Here is an 18,680-nt window from a genome sequence, read left to right on the forward strand (position 1 = left end):
CGTGGCTCAGATTGTAAGCTCTAGTCTGCCTTCTGTGCTCCTGCCATGATGGTCACGAACTCACCCTCTGAGACTGTGAGCCCCCAATAACTCTTTCTTCCGTTGGTCACAATGTCTCCACAGCGAGAGAACAGGAGCTAAGATACTAGGCACACAGGCCGCCACTGAGTTGTGTCCCCAACCCTGATGAACAGTTTTTATTGTTGTCTTTTACAGAAATATCTAGAACCTGTTTATTTTTATATCTACACCCTTTTCGGGCTCCAGGCAGTCTATGTCACGGCCCTTTATATAACCAGCTGGCTCCTTAGTGGCACCTGGCTGTCAGGACTGTTGGCAGCTCTCTGGTACGTCACCAACAGGTGAGTTGTGTCAGTTCACTCCTCTTCCCTAGTATTAAGTGAGGGTAAGTGACTGTTTTCTCATGCAGAGAATGGCTGTGAACACTGTGGTTAGTGAGACAAAATGCAGTCTTGCCGTAAATCTCGGGTTGAGTGTGTTTTTCTTATTTAGCAAGGGAGAAAGCTCCATCCAGAAGTTTTCTCATCTGAGAACCGAGTAGCACATTACAGCGCCATCGGCTCCGATCTTGCTGCCGCTGCCTGCTTGCTCTGAGATCGATATTGCTTTAACCACACAGTTTAGAGAGATGTATGTGAGTGTATGTGTGTGAATGTGTGTGTATGAGTGTGCGTCCGTGTGTAAATAAATTGAGTGTGTGTATGAGAGAGCGAGTGTGTGTTTGTGTTGAGTGTTTGTGAGTGTACGTGCGTGTGTGAGGGTGTGTGTCAATGAGTGTGTGTGTGTGTGAAAGTGTGTGTATATGTGTATGTGAGTGTGTGTAAATATGAGTGTGTGTGAGAGAGTGTATGTGAAAAGGTTTGTGTGTGTTGGTGTATGTGTGTATGAGAGAGTGTATATGTGAAAGTGTGTGTGTGTTAGTGTGTATATGTGTATGTGTGAGAGTGTGTGTGAGAGAGTGTGTGCATGTGAGAGTTTGTGTGTGTGTGTGAAAGTGTATGCAAGTGTATGTGAGAGTGAGTGTGTATATGCATGTGTGTGTGAGAGGGAGTGAATATCTGTGTGTGAGATAGTATGTGAAAGTATGTGTGTTTGTGTGTTGCCCCCAGGCTACTACTGTATTTGCCTTGGAGGCATTCTGCTACTAAACTATGTCCCAAAATTTCCTAGTAATTTTTAAGTTGTGTGACAGGGTCTCACTACATTGCTAGGCTGTCTTTAAACTCACTTTGTAGCTCAAGCAGGGTTTGAATTCAGGTCCTCCTATCTCTGTTTTCCTAGCTGCTAAGTAGAGGCCTTCCCTAACACACCCAGCTTCTCTGTCCATCATGATAGGATTGGCAGCAAAATAGACAGTGCTGTATCATCATGTAATTATTTTATTACCTAGTATTATCAATATACATTTCCATATATTCAAGATTATTGGCAGGAAAGATTATTGGCTTATACCTTATCATTCTAGCACTTAGAAGGCTAAGGTAGGAGGGTCACAAGTATGAGGATACCCTGAACTACATAGCATGTCACTGGCTGGGCTGCATAATGAGACCCTGGTCTTAAAGATTTATTGAATTGTTACCCAACTTACAGAGCAGCAACAGTGTTTACTAAGGCCCTTAAAACTTTGACATGAGTTCTAATATAGATTTGCTTCTCAGCCTTGTGAAAAATACTTTTAAATTTAGTCTTATGTATTTAATTAAGTGTTTGCCTACATATGTATATGCACCATGTGTGTGCCTGGTACCAATGAAGGCCAGAAGAAGGTATCGGATTCTCTGGAACTAGTGTTAGAAACAGTTGTGAGCTGGCATGTAGGTACTGGGACCTATTAACAGCCCTACATGGGGCTGAGTTTGGTGGTGTAACAAAAACAGAGACGGGCAGATCTCTGAGTTCTAGGCCAGCCTGGCCTACATAGTGAGTTCCAGGACAGATAAGGCTATGTAGAGAGACTTTGTCTCAAAGCAGAGCAATCACCCCATAAGGTAGATGCTATGACCTCTGTTTCAGAGGTATAAACGTTGACTCAGAAGGATGTCACCTGCACTCTCACACTCTGAACAGCACTTTACATTTTTCTTGAGGTTGTTATCAATTGCCCGGTCTGTGCATGAGTGTTTCTCAGTACTGATTATACAGAGGTGAAAGCTTGCCTTGTCCTGCCTTCTGGAGACTACATTCCAGTGGGGTAATTCACTTGAAAAGACCATCAGCAAGCTTCAGTGTCAGACATAAAAGCACTAAGGAGGGGAGAGCCTTGGAGCTAGAGAGATGCATTGACACTGGCAGCTCTTGCAGAAGACCTAGGTTTGGTTCTCAGTACCCATGTGGCAGATCATGTCCCTAACTCCAGTTCTAGGGGGATGCAGTGTCCTCTTCTGGCCACTGCTGGCAAAACATTCATGTACATAAAACAAAAATCTTTAGAAGAAAATTTTGCCTACAGCATCCAGAGAACAGTGTGAAAAGGAGTCTGGTGTGGGCCTCCATGGCCTCAGTACTCTGGGTAACATGGGCTGGATCCCACCACTTAATAAGGAACAAGGGCAGGTCTGATGCTGTCAGTGCCAATTTCATGTCATGAGGGCAATAGTGATGATGACAGTGACAACTGCTGTTGAGAGCTCGTGGCTAGACCTGTATGTCCCTCAACTAAGTGCCCTCCAGTTTTCCTGCTAGTATTCCTCGAGGAAATCGTTGCAAGAACAATCTTGGCTGTTATTTTGGCTGTCTGTGTTCTCTTCCTACAGAATAGATACCACAAGAGTTGAGTTTACCATCCCGCTGAGGGAGAACTGGGCTCTGCCTTTTTTTGCAATTCAGATTGCAGCAATTACGTACTTCCTGAGACCAAACTTACAGCCTCTTTCTGAAGTAAGTTTCTAGAGCATTTTAATTACTCGTATGTGTGTGTGTGTGTGTATGTGTGTGTGAGTATACGTATGTGTGTGTATAAGTATGTGAATCTGCGAGTGTGTACAAGTGAATGTGTGTGAGAGAGTGTGAGTGAGTATGTGTGTACAAGTGAGTGTGTGTGAGTGTGTATGAGTGTAAGTATATGAATGTTGTATACAAATGAATGTGTATGTTTGAGAGTGTATGTGTGTGTCTTGTCTGTGTGTATGTGTGTCCATCCATGTGTGTGTATCCAAGTGTGTTAGGTGCCACAGCACTCATGCAGAGGTTAGAGAAAAGCTGAGGACAGTCGTTTCTGATCCTGACATCTGTAAGACCCAGAGATTGAACTGGGGTCCTTAGTTTCTTGCCAGCCCGAAGTTTCTAGGGTACTTTTTAATCTGCTGGCTTTGTATGAGCAAAAAGCTACAGTCCACAGGGACAGCTCTCATCCCATGACCAAATTTGTTATTTTTAAATGATGTGTGCGTGCATGTGTTTGTGGATATAGGTACTTGGGTCCTGGTACCTGTGGAGGCCAAAGAAGGGTATCCATCTCCTCAAGCCAGAGTTGCAGATGGTTGTGAGCATCCCTGGGTGTTGGGAACTGAACTCGTCATGCCCGCTGCAAGAACAGCAAGCTCTCTTGACTGCTGAGCCATCTCTTCACCCCCAAGTTAAGCCCTCTCCCTCTGAACCTTTTCCTCCTTTGCCAAGAAAATGTCAAGTTAAAAATGTCCTCTCTACAGCCTACCCTCAAGTAGCTGCAGGAAGCCCACATTGTTCTGTGAGACTGAGGATTTCTAATCCGTCGCTTTTGAGATGGGGCTTGTCGTATTATAGCCTCGAGATCAGAGCGGATCGCACATACCATATGTGTATGAGAATAGCACTTCGGGACGTTTGGAGCTCATAATACAAACGCAGAGTTTTTCAAAGCAACAGTTTCTGCCTCCCCCACTCTTATTTGGCTTATGGGGGCATTTATTGGCTACCCTCGAGAAAACTGAACCACCAGGTTGTTTGAAGACTGGAGATGAGAATCCTCCAAAGGTTTGTTTCCTTTCGTTCCCCACAGAGGCTGACACTCCTTGCCATCTCCGTATCGACGTTCCTCTTTAGCCTGACATGGCAATTTAATCAGTTCATGATGCTGCTGCAGGCTCTGGTGCTGTTCATCCTGGACTCCTTGGACATGCTGCCGGCCGTGAAGGTGAGCACCGCCTACCTTCCGCTCCTCAGTGCATACCCATGAGCGTCTCCCATCATAGGATGTGATGGAAACTGATACAGACTGTGACAAAGGTGAAATTGTTGACCTGTGTCACTGGGCTGTGGTCACCTGAAGCTAAGAACTGTGCGCAGCCCAGTTTGACAATTCAACAAAGTTTTTTTGACACTTAGCTCACTTTATGTGTATAGATGCTTTGCCTGCATATATGTATGTATGTCACATGTGTGCACGCAGTACCCATGGAGACCAGAAGAGGGCATAGGATCCCCTGGAACCCTAGTTACTGATAGTTGTTAGCTATCATGTGGGTGCTGGGAATTGAACTTGAGTTGTCTATAAGAAGTTAGTGCTCTGAACCACTGATCTATTTCTCCAGCCCCTCAACATTTTTTTAAAGTTAAGTAGTGCCTCTAGGCCCTGGAGGGATAACTCAGCGGTTTAGAGTGCTTACTGCTCCTGCAGAGGACCCAGATGCAGTACCCCACACTCACATAGCACCCATATCTCATACTGAGTTACATACCTGCAATCCAACTTCAGGAGACCCAGAGCCCTTTTCTGACCTCCATGGGCACTGCACACATACGGTACACCTAAAACTCATGCAGGCAAATAAGATGAATAAATAAATAAGTAAATCATTTGCATGTACATCTATTTAAGAAAGAGTTGCTGTTGTCATGGTGTCTCTTTACAGTAAAACCCTAAGGCAACTAGAAACTTCCAGACCAGAAGGAAAATGTGGCCATGGGTCTCCTGGGTTTTCCTTTTCCTTCACAGGTCCCAGAATAGGCATTAGAAAACCCCCCCCCAAAAAAAAACCCAGAAATATAGCAGTAGAACGGCACAGAAACTCACAAGAAAAACGTTCTCCTAGCTGAGGACCAGAAAAGAGAAATTTTAGGAAGACAGAAAACTTGACAGCCCATAGCAGCCAACACCTTACAAACACGTGCAGCTCCACTCCCACCCGCCAACAAGGCATCACGGGAGCCGCCTGGATTTCTGTTCTCGCCCTGTTCTCATGCCTGCTACATGCCAGGGCAGTGTCAGACAATCTGGAATTTTTCACCCTCTCCACAGACCACATGGGGAATCTGACTTCAGCCCCCACTTAGCTACAGTGACATCCCTTCCCTCCTGCCAGGGTGGCATCGACTGCATGGTTGCATTCCACTGCCGAGGTCAGCAGGCTAAGGAACTCTCTAGTCAGAAGCAATGTGGTACCCAACGCTCAGCCCTACATAGAACATCCATCTCAACCCCTGTCTCCCAGGTTCAAGAGCATCGTAGGAGGAGGGGCAGAAGGATGTAAGGGCTGGGGGATGGGGAGGAGGGCTGGGGAATGCCGTCTTCAGGACAGGCCCTGGCTCTGCACCCATGGACTTGGCAGCTCTGGTTCCATAGGTGAGGCAGCTAGCATTGCACTCGGTGGAGAGGACATGAGTGGGTAAGGGAGACATGATAGGAATGCCTGGGTTGGGTGGGAGGAAGGAGCTGGCGTGTGTCCATCAAACTCATACATATACAATTAAACTTAAAAAATTAAGACATACCCACGTGACATAATATCAGTAACTTTTCTCACTGCTGGGACAGAAAACAGTAAGGATAAATGTTTTATTTTGTCCCGTGGCTTCTGAGAGATTTCAGTCTGTCTTAGCGAAGGCACAGCGATGAGATAGGTTGGTCCTATCTGTGGTATCCAGAGCATGAGGCAGCCTCTTCTTAGAGTCGAGGCAGGAAGCAGATCAGAACCGGAGCTGGGTATAGGTGCTGACGGCCGTAGTGGCTGACTTCACTGCTGGGCCCGTCTCTCAGAAGACTCAGCTCTTCAGCTCTGTCAGCTGTGATTGCCTGCGCAAGACCCACACAAGAACAAGCCAGCCGAAATCCTGGCATCAAGGCCCTGCCTCCTCCTCAGTAGCTGCTGGCAGTGGGTAGTTGCTGAGCGAGGGAGCATCATTCTGTACTGTGGCCCTGGTAGGTCTTCCATGCTCTGATGGATAACACACACACACACACACACACACACACGGGCACATATGGGATGTATGAGAGCACTAAGTAGACTTAATGGGTTATCAGAAACAAAACAAAGACCTGAATTTGGGAGAGAGCATATTGGGAGACATAGGATAGAGACAGGCTAAATGTGACCATATTTTCTGTGTACATATATGTAATTCCCCCCCCCCTAAATTTTTTAAGGCACCACCAGCCTTCAAAACATAAGCCTGTGCTTGGAGGTATATCTCAGAATCAGATCTTCACAGTTATGTAGTGTTTTGAAGTTCAGGTTTACACAGAATAGTCATTGGCGTGAGAGAATTACACTGTATGATATGCAGTATGCAGTTTGTATGAAATGTTAGGCTCCAGTTGGAACCCACATTCCCTCCGTTGGTAACTGTGTTGGGTTCTGTTGTTGGTCTCGCCTTTCTGTCAATTACTGTTTTGTTTAATGTTTGTCTGTGTATAGTTATGTACAGTATAATCCTAAAAACTGCTGTCATCCTGTGCCCTGAGCTCCTGGTGACACCAGGCAAGGCAGAGCCCACACTGGTTTTCTCTGAGGTTCAAAGTTTGCACCCTTAATTGGTCAGAACTGCTGCTCCACAAAACTGCCATTTTGCACAAGTCTGTCTGGGTATGGCATTGAAACACGATCAATTCATTTTTTTAAAAAAGCTGTCATAACGTTTCGTTGCTGTGAAGAGATAGATACCATGACCAAGGCAAGTCTTATAGAGGCAAACATTTAATTGGGGCTGGCTTATAGTTTCAGAGGTTCTGTCTATTATCGTCACGGTGGGAAGTGTGGCAGGCTCAGACTCGCATGAGGACACGCACGCGTGCGCGCGCACACACATAAATAGACATCTTTAAAACTTTTTCTGTCATCAAAAGTGGAAAACAAATGGAATTTATACAACGGGGTGTCCTTTTAGAGACAGTGATTCTCGCCAGGCAGTGGTGGTGCACGCCTTTAATCCCAGCACTTGGGAGGCAGAGGCAGGTGGATTTCTGAGTCGGAGGCCAGCCTGGTCTACAGAGTGAGTTTCAGGACAGCCAGGGCTACACAGAGAAACCCTGTCTCGAAAAAAAAAAAAAAAAAGACGGTGATTCTCGGAGCTAGGTGTGCTTCCTGCTTGTAACCTGAGGTGTGAACACGGTCCGTGTCTTGCTCTCCTAAGGAGATCTCCATCCGTCCACTTCCTTGTAGGCGACCTGGCTGTACGGCATACAGATAAGCTGCCTGCTGCTCGTCTGCACGCTTCAGTTTTTTAACTCCATGATTCTGGGATCCTTGCTCATCAGTTTTAACCTTTCAGTGTTAATTGTAAGAAAACTTCAGGTAGGACTTTCTAATTTTTATAAATGATATTGTAAGATTTTAATTTTTAGCTCTCTTTTCCCTCCCTCTCTTCGTGTGTGTGTGTGTGTGTGTGTGTGTGTGTGTGTGTGTGTGTGGTGAATGTGCACATGAGTGCAGTTCCTATGAGGACCTGAAGAGGGCACCAGATCCCCTGGACATGGAGTTACCCGCTGTTGTGAGCTGCCTAAAGTGGGTGCTGGGAACCAAGGGGTTCTCTGCAAGAATAGTACGTGATCCTAACTGCTGAGCCGTCTCTCCAGCCCTATAAAATCTGTTTTTGATTGTGTGGCTCACTGGACCTCGTTTTCATTTTTAATTCAAAGGAAAACCTGACCCAGTTCCCAGCACAGAGCACCAGCAGTGTTACGTTCACTTCTTTTTAAAGTGCAGTTTCACTTTTGAAGGGGAACTTTTGTTTCAGGTTGTCTCGGGTCATTCTTCCCTTTTAGCGGTGATGGCTTCTTATGCAATCGAAACCTCAATTCAGCCATTAGCCAAGGTCGTTTATTTGAATTACACTATTATCTGTCATAGATGTAAAGCTGCAATACAAGAACGAAAAAATTACAGGTGTAATCAATAGTGCCAGTGTGTCAGTCATGGCCTTTCAGGTCTGGACCCCTTGCTGTTTGTGACGAAGATGCCACCTTTCCTGGCATTACCTGTCCTCTTAGTATTATTGAATCGAATTAAAATAAACTTTTTAAAATTCAAAGAATTCCAAACAGAAACTTAGAAGGGCATGGGGCACCTTGTCAGATATTAAAATACCACGTAAAATTCTTTTATGTATATTTTTAATCCTTTAAGAATTTCATACAGGTATGTAATATACTTTGATCATATATACTTCCACCCATGACCCTTCAGTCTCTCCTCAGACACCCCCAACATGTCCCCCTTCCAACTTTGTCTTTTATTTATAAAATTACCTGCTGAATCCAATTAGTGCTAACCTTATGCAAATGGCCATGGGGGCCGTCCACTGCGGGTGGGCAGCCTAGCGAGAGCCATATCCTCTGAATTACGACTGTCTGTCTCCCATCAGCCATCAACTACCAATAGCCCCTGAGCTGGGGGTGAGCTCCATGAGCCACTCCCCCATCCATACAGGGACTGTGTCTGACTTACGTTGTGCCGCTCATAGGAAGGTAGCCACGCCCTCCTTGTGAATGCGAATTCATGAGAACGCGGCATTTCCAAGCTTTACTCCCCTCCCCCACTCTCACATTCTTCCCATCCGCTCTGTCCTGGCATTCCCTGAGCCTTGGTGGGGGTGTGACACGAGTACCTCATTTAAGGCTAAACACCTAGAGTCGGTAATTCTGAATACTTAGGTCAGTTGTGAGTCTCTGCATTAACCACTGCCCGCTACAAAGAGAAGCTGCTTCATTGACCAAGCTTGAGAGCAGCACAGATATGAAGGTAAATATTCAGAAGACAGTTAGATAACACGGCCATTCCGCAGAACAACAGTCGGAGGTTTTCCCCGGGACTAACGACCTCCCCAGCCATGTGCTGTTTATTAAGTTTACAGAACCGGTCATGACTTCCCTCTTGGTGAACAGACCTCATCTAACCAGAAAGCAGTTGGTTGGTCCCATATCAGCCGTGCTGCCGTCACACCAGTGGGAACGCCATGCCTGGCAGGCGCAGGGTCAGTGCTGGGTAGGACATGAAGTCTTGGCCCTGCAGCAGCCTGCAGACACCGTCCTGCACCGTGAAAGCTCGCCTGCTGAGAGGGGTTCCCACTCAGCTCCAGATCACGTCTCTACAGCCCACATGTGTGATGGCTTCCCCAGTAGGGCCTTAACATCTGTTACAGGGGACAGCCAAGGACTCGTGTTGTCTCAGGGTCTTCTGGGTGTGACCTTCCTGTCCAGTAACTCATAGGGAGGTCTCCCATGTGCTGACTGGGATTTCCATTGAATAACCTGTGTCTTCTACGGGCAGCCTTGTTCACCCATGCAAGTGACCTCTGTTCAGATGCCTTCTTTATTTAGTTACACTTTTAAGTTACCTTACAAAGCAGTAGATTCCCACAAGGTTTTTTCTTAACTCTTATCTCCCCGTACTCTCTCACCCACATCCCTGGTTAGACCTTCAACCACCAATATCCACCCTCCCTCCCCACCCCCGTTTCAGATCATGTGTAAAATTATTAAAATAAAGGAAAAGAGACCCCATGAAGTAGGGGTTATTTTTGTCTATATACATTTACCTGTATATGTTACATGAGCCAGCATTTTAAATCTTCAAGCCATCTCAAATGCTTATGAAGTTAGGGTAATGTCGAAGTTTATTTAAATGCTAATTTAAAATTGAAGTAAATTTTTTTTTCAATTTCTAGAAAAACCTGAAGACTGGATCCTTCCTGACTAGAATTTGGAAACTATTGTTGCATTTGCTTCTAGTTTTCTGCTTGACACTTTTTCTCAACAACGTTATTAAGGTAAGCTAGTAAGTGAGATTTAATCCATTTGTGAAATGTGTCTGTGGTATTACAGTTAAGCTTTGAACTTTTAATTAGGGCTAGTTCTCATTTATAAGGCATACTTGAATCACTGAGAGTCATGGTGGACCTAGCGAGAGACACACTGGGCTCTGTTGGTTTTAGTTCATTTCTCCTCCTGTTCAGGACATACCTGTATTGGTTGCTTTTCTGTCGCCACGACAAACGCCATGGCCAAAGCCACTTAGAGAACAGTTTATTTGGCCTAACAGTTCAAGGGAGTTACTGTCCAAAATGGTGGGCCAAGCAGGCTGAGTACACATATCTTACAAACTGGGAGCTCACAAAGCCCACACCCAGTGACAGCACACTTCCTTCATCAAGGCCACACCTCCTGAGCCTCCTCAAAAAGTGCCACTAACTACGCCTGGGACAACGGAGGACATCTCCATCAAATCACCACGGAATCTGTCTTAGTTATGGTTACTACTACTGTCCTGACACTCTGACCAAAAGCAGCTTGGAGAGGAAAAGGTTTAATTAGCTTACACATCCTAGTCAGTGTGCATTGAGGGAGGCCAAGGCAGGAACTTAAGCAGGGCTGGAACCTGGAGGCAGGAGCTGATGCAGAGGCCGTGGAGGGGCGATGCTTACTGGCTTGCTCTCCCTGTCTTGCTCAGATAGAACCCAGGACTCAGGAACACCAGCCAAGGGGTGGCCCCCCTTGATTGATAAGGGAACTCCCTTATTAATCACTAATTTAAAAATGCCCAGCAGGCGGTGGTGGCACATGCCTTGGGTCTCTCTGAGTTTGAGTTCAGCCTAGTCTACAGATGGAGTTCCAGGATAGTCAGGCGTGCATACAGAGAAACTCTGTCTCAGAAAACCAAAAAAGGAAAAAAGAAAAAGGAAACTCCCTCCAGGCTTGCCTGTAACCTCATCGTATGGAGGCATTTCTCAGTTGAGGTCCCTCCTCTCCTGAAACTAGCCAGCACAGTGCCCCTCTGTGAACTCTTTAACAGTTAAGGTTCAATTTTAAAAACATTAAATATTGCTTATTAGCACTACTATATCTTTTTAAATGAGTATTTTCTATTTGCCTTTTTTGGGAGATTTTTGAGATAACCTAGCTGGCCTTGAACTACATATCTACTGTCTCAGCCAGCCCTGTGCTGGATTTATAAGTGTGAATTTCCATGCCCTACGAGGCAAGTTTTACTGGAGTGGTCATTTGTTGTGGTGGTGGTGGTGGTGGTTATTCAAAAGAAGATACAAGTTCATTTTTGCTAAGTTGAAATGAACAACCCCAGACTGAGATGTCATCATGGCTAGTGTATGAACTCTGTGCACAGAGCCCCAGGTCCTAGTCCCACCAAATTAATTAAAAATAACTAGATAGTAGAATAAGTCGTTAAGTAACCCGGTCACTGTGCAGAATAGGCTGGCCTGGAATTGTCACAAGCTCTGCCTGACTCTGCCTCCCACTTTATTAAGATTTTTATTTAAGTGATCTAGAGCATAACTCTGTTTAATGTTTGGGTTTCTGTTGTTGCTGTTGTCCGGTTCTGTTTTCTGAGGGCAGACTTTCCTCGGGGTATACCTCTCGGACCTCCGTGCCCTATTTGATTTTGTTTATTTTATTATTTTTATTTCATGTATATGGGTATTTTGCATGCGTGTATGTCAGCGCGCCACATGTATGTCTAGTATATGTCCACATGTTTGCCTGTGTACCACGTGTATGTCTGGAGCTCCAGGAGAGGCATCAGATCCCCTGAACTAGAATTTCAGGTGGCTATCTGCCACCATGTGGGTGGTGGGAGTCAAACTTGTGTCCTCTGGAAGATCAAACAGTGGTCTTAAGTGCTGAGCCATCTCCGGAGTCTCCCACTTGTTTTGTGCTGTGTGTCTGTGGGTGGGTCTGTGCATATGAGTGCAGTGCCCATGAAGGCCAGGAGAGGGCATCAGATCCTCTCAAGTTACTACAGTTTTGAGTCACCCTATTTGGGTGCTAGGAACCCGGTCTGCCTCAAGAGCAGTATAGGCTCTTAGCCATCTCTCCAGCTCCCACTGTTTGTATTATGTGGATTTTCATAGTCCATAAATAAAAAATATCAGTTAATATTACAATCACTGATGATTAACACTGGAGTTGGGGTGGCTACACCTTAACTTTACTTCTGTCCAGATTTATATGTGAATGAGTCATTTGTGTCCCCAGAACCAAAACCTGACAGCCACATGGGCTGTGTCCCTGCTTGAGACTTCAAACCATTTTGCTGATTTTCTGATTATAAAACTGAAAAAGGCCACCTTTCTTTTACCCGGTCCACTTACTGAGTTCGTGCAGATGTTTGAATCAAGGGGAACCTTCTAAAGGGGGAGGCAGCTCTGTGAGTCTGGGGAGCTGACTGTGGACGGCCTCTTCCTGAGCCACATTCCTCACAGGTTGTCAGGAACCACGCCCAGGACACTGACAGCTCATTTCCTTTTCTGTCTTCCTAATAGAAAATTCTTAACCTGAAGTCAGACGAACACATCTTCAAATTTCTGAAGGCCAAATTTGGGTTTGGAGCAACAAGGTAAGACTGGCGTGAGAGCGTGCCCGCAGTTTTGTACCGAAGCCGTAAGGGCTTTAACCTGGAGCCCTGAGGCTTTCAGCATTGCCCTGAGGTTTCCTTGCCTGTCTTGATGTAACTTCTTACCCTGCCTTCCTTCCCCAGGGATTTCGATGCAAATCTCTATCTGTGTGAAGAAGCCTTCGGCCTCCTGCCTCTCAACACATTCCAAAGGCTCTCGGAGACACTGCTTTTTTACGCATACATGTTTGTCCTGTTGGTCACAGTGGTCACAGCGTCCGTTGTGGCCTTTCGTAATCTCAGGTAGGACTTTTAACACTTTGATGAAGTTGTTCTCCACGGGGAGATGGGGGAGGAGAGGGGGAAGGGAGGGAGAGAAGATGAAAATGTTACCAGCAAACCCAGAGCATCAGAACACTGCTCCTCTTTAAAGAGGTCACACCCAGTTTAGGTAGCCGAAGTGCCGAGTGAGCTGATTTCTGCAGAGCTTGGGAGTGTCCGTCTCTGGTGAGTTGGGTGACCTGTTAGTACTTCTGTCTCCTTTCTTCTCGAATAGGAAGACCTCCTGTGAGGCTGCTGGGTAACAGTGTGGAAACCACACTAAGTGTAGAAAACCAAGACCCTTTTATAGGCATCAGATATCACTACCTGTTGTTGGTATTGATTCATGAGTCTGGTTTGGTTTCAGTGATTTGCTCCATGTAGGTTTCTTCTTTCTCCTTCTAGATTAGGCACATGCAGCCTGGGTCCTGCAACCAGCAGAGCTACAGTGTGGCACAATACAGGATAGTGAACTATCTGAAAATGTGGGGTTTTGTTTTTGTTTGAGGGAAGTGTGTTAGCGTGCATGTGCATGTGTGCGCGCGCGTGCCTGTGGTCTTTTTTTGGTAACCCCATCACACAGTTCTCAACTGAGAACTTTGTATTTGGTGACACAGATCTGTAAGCCTAATTACTCAGGAGACTGAGGCAGGAGGATCATAAGTTCAAGGCCACCCTGCACTAAAATGAGTTCAGGGCCAATGTGGGCAACTTAGACTCAAAATAACAAGGGAAAAGAAATTAGCCCAATGGTCCATCACTTGTCTAGAATGTCCAAGGCCCAGAGTACCAGAAGAATAGTTAATTATTGTCCATTTGTTCCCTCGGGTCTCATTTGAAAGTTCATACATTTGGTATGGGCCATAATTATGAATATTGGAACCTTTTGCTCTCATTGCCTGAATTTAAAACGTAGCACAACTCCTGTCTACCAAAGAAAGTATCAGAGTATAAAGGGGGTTTTGGCAGAATTGTAGAATACCTCCAATTGAGCTGATGGGTTTTGCATCTACAGTCTGTATTTCAACGAAAGAGTTAAAAAGCTGAAGCAACTGTCACTCGTGAGAACGTGATGAGGCCCTTTCCTGTCTAGTTCCATAACCATTTAAAACGCCAGTAAGCTGTGATTCCCAGGCAGGAGAACTGTGGTTAGCATGAATCTGGATCCCTTCAGCCTTATGACTGTCAGAATAAAGCAGGGCCTGGGAGGCGCTCAGTGAGTAAAAGCTGCTCTTCCAGAAAATCCGAGTCCAGTTCTCAGCACCTGTGTTGCGAGGCTCCCAACCTCTGTGATTCCAGTTCCAGGGAACCTGGTGGCCGCGTCTGGCCTCCTCAGGAACTCACACACAGACACAGAAATAAAAAGATCTGTCATAAAAGGAACTATGAAAATACTTCATCAGCTGTTCAGTATGCAGACTCAAGGCTTAGCTCCTGGAAACAGGAAGTTGGTCTGGATAACACAGTTGACATCACCGCAGTGCTTAGGTGTAGGCAGGACACAGGCTATAGCCACGTTGACTGCCAGGTGTGTTCTGCCTGTGTGTACAACACATTTGCAGTACCCGTAGAGGCCAGAAGGGGGAGCTAGGGCCTCTGGTGCTAGAGTTACAGATCCACTGTGAGCTGCCATACAGGGCTGGGCAACAAACCCAGGTTCTCTGGAAGAGCAGCCAGTGCTCTTAACCCATGAGCCGTCTCCAGCCTCTGGACTATGACTTCTTTAAAAAAAAAAAAATGTTTTAAGACTGAGGCCAAAGAGCTTGATCAGAGGTTAAGAGCACTGGTTCAGTTCCCAGCACTCACATGGCGACCCACAACCATCTATAAAGCCAGTCCCAAAGGATACATTGCCCTCTTCTGAACTCCAGGGACACCAGGCGTGCACATGGTGCACACACGTGCATACAGCCAAAACACTCATACAATAAAACAAAAATAAAGCCGGGCAGTGGTGCCGCACGCCTTTAATCCCAGCACGTGGGAGGCAGAGGCAGGCGGATTTCTGAATTTGAGGCCAGCCTGGTCTACAGAGTGAGTTCCAGAACAGCCAGGACTACACAGAGAACCTGTCTCAAAATACCAAAAAAAAAAAAATAGTAATAATAATAATAAAATAAAATAAAAACTAAACAGAAAGGTATAAAGTCTAATTCCCGCACCTGTAACGAACGCTTGGGAAACTGAAGCAGGAGAAATAATGAGTTCAAATCCAGCCAGAGCTGCATAGTGAGACCCTGCCTGGAAAACAATGCAATCAAAAACGCAATGAAGTTATTATTGTGATCTCAAGTCTCAGATCCCACACCGACAGGTGCCGATTCATTCCCTCGTCGGGGAAATAACAAGGTTTACCTAAGTCACCGCCACACACCCAGATTTAATGTTGCTCATTGGCTGTTTTCTCCAGTGATTCCACAAGCCTGCAGTCCGTGGATCAGACAAGAAAGCGCGCCGTTGACCTGAGGCCAGAAGCCGCGTACAACCTGATCCACACCATTCTGTTCGGGGTCCTGGCGTTGAGTACCATGAGGTACTTCCGTGTTACCTGGTCTCTTTATAAAACTTGACGGCTCTTTAATGTTATCTAGCAGGATTGATTATCTGACAGCCATCTTTGTTGCTGGTTCTGTCCCTACGGATCTGCCCTTCCATCCTGTCTTCCCTCTTGAAGCATTGCCACCGGGGTTTTTTCTTAGCTGCAAAAATTGTCCACTGTGATTCACGTATGATCGTATAATCAGGCCTAGAGAGTGATTGATTGGATGAGTCCCGCTCCAGCCGATGGCTTCTGCACAGACAGGGCTGTGTGGTCACTGTGTGAGCTTCCCCGCTCGCTCGCTCGCTTGCCCTCACTCCCCAGGCCACAGACAGGGCTGTGCGGTCACTGTGTGAGCTTCCCCGATCGCTTGCCCTCACTCGCCAGGCCGACCCTCAGCAGCTGACCTGTGCTCTCCCTGCAGGATGAAGTACCTGTGGACCTCCCACATGTGCGTGTTCGCGTCCTTCGGCCTCTGCAGCTCTGAGATCTGGGAACTTCTCCTGAGGCTGGTTCATCTCTGTAACCCAAAGAGGGTCAGTGTCCTCCAGTCTGTCCTCGGAAGTGAGCTATAAGGGTTCTTCTGAGTCAGTTCCTTTTAGCATTTCCGTGGGCGACGAGCCGTCGCGTAGAGCAGATTATCCTTTATAATTCATTTAGTTTTTTGACATTTTTATGCACATGTGTAGTGTACTCTAGCTCCTCCTCAACATTCTCTCCAATCTCCCTCACACCTCTGAGTCCCTCTCTGTCTCGGTGTGCTTTCCGTTGCTGTGATATAACACCATGCCCAAAAGCAACTCTATGTAACTTACATGTCCCAGGTCACAGTCCGTCACGGAGTGAAGTCAGGGCCAGGACTCGAAGCAGGAATGAATCACAGTCTGGTCACCAATTACATTTTTTAATTCACTTATATTTTTACATGTCAGATATGTTCACTATATACAGAACTTAGGAATGTAATAAAAAGCGAAATTAAAACTTTACAATAGTTCCGTTGTCAAGAATTACAATTATTATATAAGATACTCTCCTAAAAAGAATTTACCAACATCTGCATGTTAAGGCTGAGCAGCCTATGACCACTCTGCTCTCTACACTCAGTGGGTGGCAGGACGGTAGATGCAGGCTCACAGTCAGACTTTGAGGCCCAAGAGGTCGCCAGACATGTGATCTAAATAGAGTCTTTGTCCCACAGATCTGGGTCATGCGGTACTCGGTGCCTGTTCTCACCCTTCTGTACCTGTGCTGTAAGGTAAGGCTGATCTCCCTTCTTCAGTTGGCAGCAGAGGGGCTATGGCATTATAAAGGCTGCCTTCAAATCCTGCTGAGTTGGCACTGATAGGGAAATCGGGGTTTAAAAACCCATAGTTTTTAGGCGTTCAGCGTTAGAGTAGAAAGGCCATTCAGAAAAGAAAAAAAAGAATCAACTCTTACCGGAAGCAAGATTTTGAAAATGTTTTCAGACCTATTTTGAAACAAAGAAGGCAGAACAAATTTCTCCTGTTGACTGGTTTATGTAGAGTGAGCGGTTTTAAGCTAGGGCTGACTTTAACCCGCTCATTTCATTAGATACATGTCTTCAGGAGGGCTGGACACATGTAGCAAACAATGTAAGGTGTTTGGGGCAGGGTGTGGTGGTGCACACTAGTAATCTCAACACAGAGGCTGGGATGGGAGGGTCCAGCGTTCAAAGCCAGCCTGGGCTTCATAGTGAGACCCAAACGAAAACTAGACAACAAAAAGAAAGGCTGGCCCCTCCCCCACCGCAGAGACGTGTTAATGAAACAGTGAGAAATACCACATTCTCCTTTAACTGACCTGGAAGAGTCCCAAAACACCTCTCAGAAACACACTGTCCGCTTGATGATGGTTCTTTTGTGTTACATTTTTGAGATTTATAGGCCTTGAATTATCACCTGGGAAAATAGTACAAAATGTTTCATCTGATTGAACTCTTAAACCAAACCCAAACATAAATATATTGTTGTTATTATTACTTATTTATTTATTTTGTTTTGATTTTTTTGAGACAGGATTTCTCTGTGTAGGTCTGACTGTCCTAGAACTCACTCTGTAGACCAGGCTGGCCTTGAACTCAGAGATCTGCCTTTTTTTGTGTGTGGTTTTAAGTTAGAGCAGTAGTCTGGAGGCTACTGTGGAGTGGCCCCAGTTTGTCAGGGTGGTCAAGAGAGTCGGCCTGCAACTCAGCCTCCAGACTGCTTCTGTTGTAACATGAGATTGTGTAAACCAAAGGCTTGAGGCTTGGGAACTGTATTTGATAGTCAGTGTCCTGTCAGAACAGCTGCTGTCACAGGCAGAGCCCACCAGCTCCAGGAAGTCTGTGCTCTTTTATGTAAACAAGTGAAACAAGGTTAAATGGTTTATGAGCAACTCGGCAGCTTCACCTTTACATGGAAGTTGTGGGTTGAACCTCAAAAACTCAGCATCATTCTAGGGTCCCCACTACAGCTGTGCGAGCAGGGTAGTACAGGACTGGGGACTGACTCAGCATGTGTGTGTGTGTGTGTGTGTGTGTGTGTGTGTGTGTGTGTGTGTTCGCGCGCGCGTGCGCCCGCATATGTATTCATACATGTCTAAGTATGTATGCCTGTCTGTGTATATGTGTGTATGTATGCATATGTGAATATGGGTATATTTGTATGGACGTGTGTGTGTGTGTGTACATGGTGTATGTATGTATGTGTGTGTATGTGATTGTGTGTGTATGTGTGTGCATGGTATATGTATGGATGTGTGTGTGTATGTGATTGTGTGTGTGTGTGTGCATGGTATGAGTATGTATGGATGTGTGTGTATGTGATTGTTTGTGTATGTGTGTGCATGGTATGAGTATGTATGGATGTGTGTGTGTGTTTGTAGGTTGAGTTCTTTTCTGTCTTCACTACCTGTTGAAATCTAGTGAGTTTCTTCTGTAAAGCTGTCTAAGGACTTGGGGATAAGCTGTAGAAAGGTTTAAGAGAACAAATAAATCGTGCTCTAGAGCTGTGGCTCTTAATCCTGGCTAAGGCGGCAGGGGCGGCAGCGCCTGTGAGTTAGGAAATGCAAGGTGTGGGCTGCCCTAGACCTCCTGAGTCAGAAGCTCGTGTTTCGGCCATGGTGATGATGCAGAGGCATCAAGTTTGCAGAGCCTGTTGTTTCCTAGGACTTTATCCCGGGATAACTATGTCCCGGGCTGCTGGCCTGCACCAAGCAGATTGAGTAACAAAGTACCCTCTAGCCCCTTGATG

The 18,680-nt window shown here is 45.9% G+C and overlaps 1 protein-coding gene across 1 annotated transcript in view; it reads left to right on the plus strand.

The window, feature by feature from the left end:
- Positions 1 to 18,680, plus strand: part of Dpy19l3 (dpy-19 like C-mannosyltransferase 3) — a 63,660-nt gene that overhangs the window by 27,219 nt on the left and 17,761 nt on the right. Inside the window, exons 6-15 of the mRNA XM_028754212.1 lie at positions 217 to 362; positions 2,778 to 2,901; positions 4,001 to 4,135; positions 7,383 to 7,514; positions 9,886 to 9,987; positions 12,496 to 12,569; positions 12,711 to 12,869; positions 15,298 to 15,420; positions 15,851 to 15,962; positions 16,628 to 16,684. Of these exons, the coding sequence (XP_028610045.1) occupies positions 217 to 362; positions 2,778 to 2,901; positions 4,001 to 4,135; positions 7,383 to 7,514; positions 9,886 to 9,987; positions 12,496 to 12,569; positions 12,711 to 12,869; positions 15,298 to 15,420; positions 15,851 to 15,962; positions 16,628 to 16,684 (1,164 nt within the window). The remainder of the gene's footprint in view (positions 1 to 216; positions 363 to 2,777; positions 2,902 to 4,000; positions 4,136 to 7,382; positions 7,515 to 9,885; positions 9,988 to 12,495; positions 12,570 to 12,710; positions 12,870 to 15,297; positions 15,421 to 15,850; positions 15,963 to 16,627; positions 16,685 to 18,680) is intronic.

This window comes from Grammomys surdaster, unplaced genomic scaffold (assembly GCF_004785775.1).
Source record: "Grammomys surdaster isolate TR1022 unplaced genomic scaffold, NIH_TR_1.0 125984, whole genome shotgun sequence".
Lineage (NCBI taxonomy): Eukaryota > Metazoa > Chordata > Mammalia > Rodentia > Muridae > Grammomys > Grammomys surdaster.